Source organism: Notamacropus eugenii, chromosome 3 (genome assembly GCF_028372415.1).
Source record: "Notamacropus eugenii isolate mMacEug1 chromosome 3, mMacEug1.pri_v2, whole genome shotgun sequence".
Lineage (NCBI taxonomy): Eukaryota > Metazoa > Chordata > Mammalia > Diprotodontia > Macropodidae > Notamacropus > Notamacropus eugenii.
The window spans coordinates 256,300,492-256,308,847 of record NC_092874.1 but is presented as its reverse complement, the minus strand read 5'-3'; the positions used below and the strand labels follow the sequence as shown (position 1 = coordinate 256,308,847).

General features: G+C 45.3%; 1 protein-coding gene across 2 annotated transcripts in view; it reads left to right on the top strand.

Moving 5' to 3' along the window:
• Positions 1 to 954: 954 nt before the first annotated feature.
• Positions 955 to 8,356, top strand: part of E2F7 (E2F transcription factor 7) — a 54,743-nt gene continuing 47,341 nt past the window's right edge. The window contains exons 1-2 of one of the 2 annotated variants that reach the window (XM_072655439.1): positions 955 to 1,264; positions 1,641 to 1,733. In XM_072655439.1, the coding sequence (XP_072511540.1) occupies positions 1,202 to 1,264; positions 1,641 to 1,733 (156 nt within the window). In that variant the 5' untranslated portion in view covers positions 955 to 1,201. The remainder of the gene's footprint in view (positions 1,265 to 1,640; positions 1,734 to 8,356) is intronic. The other variant, XM_072655438.1, reaches the window with a different exon arrangement.

Sequence of the window (8,356 nt, the reverse complement as noted above, 5' to 3'; positions counted from 1 at the left end):
GACTGACTAGACTAGACTTTCCACGTGGGTTGCTCGGTTCGTGTCCTTTTCCAGCTTTCTTTTCCTTTGGATTTCGTTAACCTAGCAGTATCTATGGAGGGTCATCTACCTCACCCGCGGAAGCCCAGCACCCAGGCAAGAACCCCCTTCTGTTCGGGCCTGAGCTCTCCCATGAAACGGATCCGTGGCTTGCCCCGAGGTGTTCCGACCAAGTGTCAGAAAAAATACAATGACTGCCAAGGGTCACATTTTTAAAGATAAATGAGGATTTGGGGACGGAGCACGTAACAGAGAATCATTGCAGGGAAGTCTGTTTTCTGAATTGTGGCCGACCCGTGCAATCCACGAACACTTGTTTCACAGGTGCGGGGTGCAGTGGGGAGGCGGGGAAGGGGCTGGAGGGAGGGGGGACTGGGGGGGCTGGGGGGCTGCTGGGATGGGAGGCTGGGGGGGCCCGGGGGCTGGGGGGGCGTTAGTCAGTGCTGCCATCCGAGCCACGCCCACAAAGTTTTCCCGCGGCGGAGTGCGATCCAGCACGGGCCCCGCCCCCGCCCGCCCCCAAGCCTCCCCGGAGGTCCCCCCTACCCCCGTAACCGCCTCGCCATCTGCTCCGGGCCCAGGGGGCCCCCGGGGCTCGGGCCTCCTCGGGCCGGGCTCGGACCGTGCCCCGACAAGCCCGGGCGCCCCGGCTTCCCCCGCTGCCCCGGCAGGTGGCTGTTCGCGGGGCGGGGGCGCGCCTTGGGCGTCCCGGGGATCCGCGGATCGTTTTTCGCGGCTCCATCTGCTCGGCCGCGCGCTCATTGGCCCGCCGCGGAGCCGCCTCCCAGGCGCGACAAAAGAGGCGCTGCCCCCCCCCCGCGGCACGCCCCCTCCCCACGCCCCCGGGCCCCTCCCGCCCCGGCCGGGCAGAAATTGACCCGCCGCCTGACGTCTCGCAGGTAGCCGGAAGGGGGAGGGGAGCGCCCGGGCTGCCATCGGGCGGGTCCGGAGCCGGGACGCGCCGAGCCGAGCGCCAACATTCCGGACGCTCGGGATTGGCGGGGCTCCCCCTCCGGCCGCCGCCCATTGGCTGGGGCCTCGCATTCCGTCTCAAGGCGCCAGAACCCGGCGCTTTAGCGGGGCCGGGGCAGCTGGGCGCCGCAGTCGGGATCGGCGGGCGCTTGGCGCGGGCTCGGCGGGCAGGGCTGGCCCCGGTCGGCCCATGGTCAAGGTCGAGGCGCCGCCGCTGAGCGGCCCGAGGCCGAGGCCGGAGGGAGCCTCCTCGGTAAGGAGCGCGGCTGGGGGTCCCGAGGGCCGGGAGGAGACCGCGGCCGGTGGGGGGCTCCTCCTTGGGGGGCTCTGCCCGAAGTCTGCTGCCCCTGGGCGGCGGCGCTTTGCGCCAGAATCCCCTGCCCGGGAAGACCCCGCGGCTCCCTGACAGGTCCGGCCCGGCGCGGCCGCGCGGCTGCCTTTTCCTGCTCGGGTCCGGGCTGCTTGGGTCCGGGCTCGTTTCCCCCGCGCGTTTTCCGAGCTGTTTGAGCGCTCTTTAGACGTGTGCCCGGGCCAAGCTGAGATGAGGAGGGGAGGGAGGCTGGCAAAGGACAGGACGAGGTTCCCAAATTCTGAAAGTCGCTTTTTCCTGTTTAATTGTAACTAAACAGATGGAGCTCAACTGTTTAACCCTGCAAGACCTGATCAGCCCCAGGCAGCCCAGGCTAGAATTTGTGATTGAAGATGGGGAGAATGCACAAAAGGTAAGTGTGCGGAGCCTGGAACCCCTCTGGGTTCAGCATATCCCAGGCTGGGCCACTGAACGCACTCCCTGGGTGACCTTGGACGAGTCACTTAACTTTTCTGAAAGCTGAATTTCCATTTCTGTGAAAATGGAGAGGTTGGACCTAGATTGCCCCTTTTAACTCCGTCTGTAATTCTGTGGTGTTAACTTGTATTGCGAGTAAATCCAGCTTGGCTTTATTTAGTATTTTTCCTACAACTGCACCTTCCTCGGAGGTCAGCATTAGTAAATTCCTGGCAAATGAGGAAACTCACATGCTTTCAGTATCTAATATTGCTATGAATACAATCTCGGTATATTCTCTGAAAAGCTGCAATTATCATCATTTTTTAAACCACGATGGATATATTTTTCTCCAGCATCGTTGAATATTTAGCCTTATGTACCAGTTAAGCCATTTTGAAAAGCAAATGCAGGTCACTGGATTTCTATTTAGGGAGCTGTTATGGTCTAGTTCAGTCAGACCCTTCCTTTGGTAGATGGGGAAACTGAGGCCCCATGAAGTTAAGTGTCATGCAGGTAATAATCGTCAGAGATGAGATTTGAACTTAGATAACAGTACTGTATCATACTAAAATGCTGTTTCAGTTACTACCAGGTAAGTTATCTCTCACTGGTGTTGGGATAGTTGAAATGTAAGCTGTTCTTATAACAACCCACAAGCATACCTCAAACAAACATTTTCCATTCTACCCATAGTGATACCGGTACTGTCAGTAGAAGAATATAAGTTAATGGACTCTCTCAGAGAACTTGAATTCTTAACAGTTTTGGTGATAGTTATGCACTGAGCCAGCTCTATCCTATACCAACAGGTGTAATGGTGGATAAAGTATAGTAGGCAGAAAGACCCAGGTTCAGATATCACTTCAGGCTGTGTTACTCTGAAAAAGTAACTTAATTTTTCAGAGCCTCAGTTTCCTCGGCTGTAAAAATAGGGATAATATTAATGTCTCAAGGTTGTGGTGAGGATCAACTGAGATATGTAAAGTGTTTTGCAAACTTTACATCAATATATAAATGTGAGTGAGCTGTTACTGTTTTTATTAAGCAGTAACTGGCTAGGCTTAATGGTACTGTTTATCCGTGAAGCAAGATAAAGCTAATTGGCCCTTGTGGTAACAGAATCCAAGACCTTGGTCTCAATAGCATTGTCCTTTGGCCAGTAACTGCACTGATGGCTAGCATTTATAAATCATTATAAGGTATACAGAACACTTTATAAGTAGCATCTCGCTGGATCTTCACAATAACCCTAGGAGGTAGGTACTTTTATTATCCCCATTTTATAGATGAGGAAACTGAGGAAGGCTTCAATAACTTGCCTGGGGTCATACAGCTAGCAAGTAACTGAGGCTGGATTCTGAGTCTTCCAATCCTCTTGACACCAGGTCCAGTGCTCTATCCACTGCCTCTGATCAACTAGAGATGCTATAAGCCATGAATTATATATTGTTACTTGATAAATTGCTGTGCATTTTTAGGCAGAGGCAAGCAAATAGTCCTAGTTCATAGGATTTTTATAGTTAAGAATTAGTTTTGAAGTCATCTAATGTAACCCCTCTTGATGCTAAATCAAATTTTAAAACTGAATTTTCATCTAGGCTTAGCCATTTCTTTAACTGTGGTTAAGTCACTTAACTTTTCATGGCTTATTTGACCTTATATTTAGATTTAGCAATAATCATAGAACTGACTTGATAAGTTTTTAAGGAGCAGTTGCTAATAAGTACTTTCTTCTTCAGTAACAATCAGTTGGCAGGTGTGGTGTCCATTGGTGAGAGAGTCATGGCATAGAGGTAGAGTGCCAGGCTTGGACTCAGGAAAACTTGGGCTTAGGCTTGCTTTCAACACTTCCTCATTCTTTGTGTCTAACCATGCCATCAGAGAAATAATGACATGACTTGCACTTGACTTTGTTTTGAGTGAAGGAGGGCTATGCAGGTCACCAACCTCACTTCTCCTCCAGAGCCATCTGAATCCAGTGAGCAGATATTCATCAGGATGACTGGAGATGACCCAGGATGAGGAAATTGGGGTTAAGTGACTTGCCCAAGGTCGCACAGCTAGTGAGTGTCAAATGTCTGAGGTGACATTTGAACTCAGGTCTTCCTGACTCCTGCACTGGTGCTCTATCCACTGCACCACCTAGGATGAACATGCTCTTTGTGTCTATGGGCCAGTAACCCTAGCCTCAGTTTCTTCATCTGTAAAATGAGGAAATTGGACTAATTGGAAAGGTCTCTTCCAACTCAAAATCTATGCTCATGGAAAAACCGCTGGATTTGGATCAGGTGGACCTGAGTTCCAATTATGGTTCTTGGCACTTATTACCTGGCTCATAGTGGACAGAATCACTTTCCATTCCAAAGTCTGTTTTCTTGTTTGTAAAATGAGGGTGTTAAATTAGATTTCTTGTTAAGGTCCTTTTCAGCTAAATAAGTAGGGTTTTTATAAGAATAGCATGTGATATTCTGGCATTATTTTGAAGTTTATAAAATGATTAATTCTTTTGCATATCATTTCTTCATACCCTTTGACTAGTTTGTATAAGGAAGGAGGATAATTAGAATATATTATATTTACATAAGGCTTTAGAGTTGACGGTACCCTTTCACATTTATTATCTCATTTTTTTCCAAACATCCTTGGGAAAGAGGGCAGATATTCTCTCCATTGAGAGATAAGAAAACAGGCTTAGAAAAGGGATGACCCACCTCAGTCACACCGCAAAGCTGGCACTCAACCAAGTGCCATTGTTTTTAAGGACATACTCTTTGCTCAAGAAAAAAAAAATCCCAAAATTGTATTCCTTAAGGAAGCATTTTTTTAACCTAAACTGTATGTAGAGAGAAATGACATAGAAAAATATATGAATTCAAAATCTTTAAGGATATCTAAATAAGACTATGCTAAATTATTTCCTCTCTCCAGTCCATCGTTACACAGCTTCCAAATTATATTCGTAAAGCACTGGTCTGACCATGCCACACCCCCTGCGCAAAAAACTTCATGGTTCTCAGGCGCCTCTAAGCTGAAATATAAATTTCATTGTTTTGGAAGGAAGGAATCAATCATTTCTTAAATGCCTACTAAGTGCTAAGCACTTTCTAGTTGCTGTCTCATTAATCTTCACAATCTACCTAGGAAGTAGGTGCTAATATCCCCATTTTACAGATAAGGGAACTGAGACAGACAGGTTAAGTGAGTTATTTAGGTTCACAAAACTAGTGTCTGAGGTCATATTTGAACTCAAGTCTTCTGATTCCAGCACAATCTGACTCCAACCTGTTTTTCCAGATTGATTCCTTCAGAAATTCTTCATTCAACCAAACTGGCCCATTATGGTCCCCACACATGATATTCCATATCCTGCCCCTTTGTCTTTGTCCTCCAAGCTCTTTGCCACCTCTCACCCCAACCCTTACCTCTACCTGTCAGACTCTGTAGCTCCCTTCCAGGGTCATTTCAAGTGTATCCTCCTCCAGGAGACCTTTCCTGATTTCAGTTGTTAGAACTCTTCCCCCGCCTCTCACTGAAATTACTTTGTATATAATTTCTATCTACTTAACTTTGCAATTGTTATTCCACCTCCCCTCCCCAACAAAATAGGTAAACTCTTTGAGGTCAGAGATCATTTAGGTTTTTGTCTTTGTATCTCACTTCTGGGCAAGACCCATAATAGACACTTAATAAATGTTTGTTCAATGGAATTGCACAAAGATAGTCAGGCTTCCACAAACTGGAAAGTATCGTTTGATTTCCTTGGTAAAGCCTGAGACTATAAGTCGGTACTCAGGAGTTTTGCTTGCTTGCTTTCTTGGTCGGTGACTTTTTTTGTCAGATGATTAGAAAAGGGCATTTCTCACTATATATAGTCTATATAAAGATGTCTCCTTACTGGCACTATGTCAGATTGAGCTTGCATATTTTAACCAGCTTGTCAATAAGCATTTTGTTAAGTGCCTACTATGTGCCAGGTGCTATCTATGCTATGCACTGGGGATACAAAAAGAAACAAAAGATAACCCCTGCTCTGAAGGAAGTCACATTCTAATGGAATCAAAAGAGAAGGACCCAAAACAATGTGTGAAAGTGCTAGAAAATAGAATGCATGAGTTGGGATTATTTAACCTCAAGAAAAAAAGATTGAAGAATGAGTTAATAATTAACTATAAGCCAGGATATCATGAAGAGAGAAAATAATCAGTTATTAAATGTCTGGTTAAAGTTAGGTGAGAGAAACCATATGGAGTAGTGGATAGAGAGTCAATATGAAATAAGGAAGACCTGGGTTCAGATTCTCTGATACATATAGGCTGTGTGACCCTGGGCGAATCTCTCGACCTCTCAGTACTCCAGGCAACTCTTAAGACTCCTACATTGCTGGACAAATATCTGTCAGTAACAGGAGAGGAAGTTTCTGCCTGGAAAGTTCCCAATCCCAGTACTATGGACTTTACAAAAAACAAAGAGTAAATGAAAAAATACATAGTTTTTAATCACTGTCTGCAGAGCAGTATGCTAAGCACCAGGGATGCAAGTAAAAAAACAAGATGATCCCTGAAGGGGCTCACATTCTAATAGGGTAGGGATTCTTAATCTAGGATTCAGGGCCCCCTTGATAAATTTCAAGGAGTCTGTGAGCTGAGATTAGAAAAACAATTCATCATTATTTTCACAAATTGAGCTGAAATTTAGCATTTCTTTCCAGTTTTGATCATAGGCAACAGCATTATTCTGAGAAGGGGTCTATAGGCTCTACCAGGCTGCCAAAGGGGCCCATGACATAAAAAAGCTAAAGAACCCCTATAAGAAGAGGTAATAAAACATATAAGAGGTTTCAACAGCAGCAAAACAAGGAAAATCAATTTCAACTGTTGAATCATTTGACAATATCAAGGACATTGGTCGTGATAATGAAGAAATAGACTTGAATTGAGAAAAATATAAGTTAAATGTAAGAGGACTTCAGTCTCCTCCATTTTTAAAGAAGCATTCTAGATTTGTTCAACCAAAGTATATGACAGTGCAGTGGAAAGAGCAGTGGACTTGGAGAGATTTGTAATGGGAATTCTAGCTCTGTTCCTTAATTCAGACATATCACTTTACCTTTAAGCCTCTGTTTCCTCCCCTATGTAATGTGAATATCAATACATCTTGGATAAAAGTTGTGGCAAAACAATTTGTTAACCATCGAGCTCCATACAAGTGTGAGTTTTATTCCCATTACTTTAACTATTATGTCTAGGCATAAGGAGATGGACAGTAAAAAGGGTCCAGCCCAAGCAACATTTGTCATCAGCTGGAGATATCACTTGCCAGCCTCCCCTAGGAAGCATAGGCAACCATGACTTTGTACTGATGATGTCTCAGAAGAAAATGAAAAGACTGGACTCCTTCAATACCTTTGTTTGGGGTATATTAAAGATATGCCCGGCATCTTCTCAGTTTTTCACCCATGACAAGTTCGTTTCAGGGAAAACAAGTTGTACAGCCTCAGAAATGATTGGACATTTCTACTGTTCCCCCTCATCTTTATGGTATTTAGAGATGTCGTGATCTTGCCCCCATTGTGTAACATCACTGGTGCTGACTTAGGAGGCAGCATGGACCCAATGGGAAGAATTCTGCATTTGGAGTCCCAGGACCTAGGTTCAGATCTCTGCCACCTGTGTGACCTTGGGCAGGTCACTTAATTTGTTTGGGCCTCAGTTTCCTCATATGGGGGATGAAGTTCCCTTCTAGCTCTAAATGTGTCATCTTAATATTTGGGGATTGCCAGTTGTTGTTGTCTCACTGCAGTCATATCCAACTATCTGTGACCCCATTTGGGGTTTCCCAGGCAAAGATGCTGGAGTAATTTTCTGTTTCCTTCTTCAGCTCATTTTACAACAATAACAAAATATTTGGGCATTGCCTACTACATCATTTCTTTGTTGGGTTAGCACATTGGTAGAGACTCATTTACAAAGAGATAATGCCATGCAATGGTTCCTGGTCCTATGATGACTTCTGCTACCATAGGAGAAATTCCCACCTTCATTTCTCTGCCCTCCTGTTGTTTGGCTCTAGAGGGATGGTAAGAGGCACACCGCTGCCAATGCCTACTGTCAGGAGCAGGGTGAAGCCCCAAGTTCTCCAAACAAATCATCTTATGCGTCTTCAAATGATGTACTTATTAATATTATATAATATGTATCTTATTAATATATTTTATTTTTAAAATTACTGTTTGCTTCAGTTCTGTCAACCCAAAACAATGTACACTTTATGTGTAGGCTAAAACCAAGGGCTGTGGAGGATGCTAAATACCACTTACTTTATCTACTTCCTTAATTATTTGAGAGCACAGTTGACTGAAGTGAACTTAACCACAGACTAGTCCAGATGCTTAGCAGGCTTTATTTGGATGTCAAAAACCTGTTTTAGAAAAAGTGTATTTAATAATTGCTTAGCACTTCCTAAACACAGCATGGTATTTTGTCTCAGGGGCCGATCTTGGTGTTAGGAAGGCCTGAGTTCAACTACTTCATCTGACATGTTTGTAGGAGCCTGGGTAAGCCATATAATCCCCAAGGG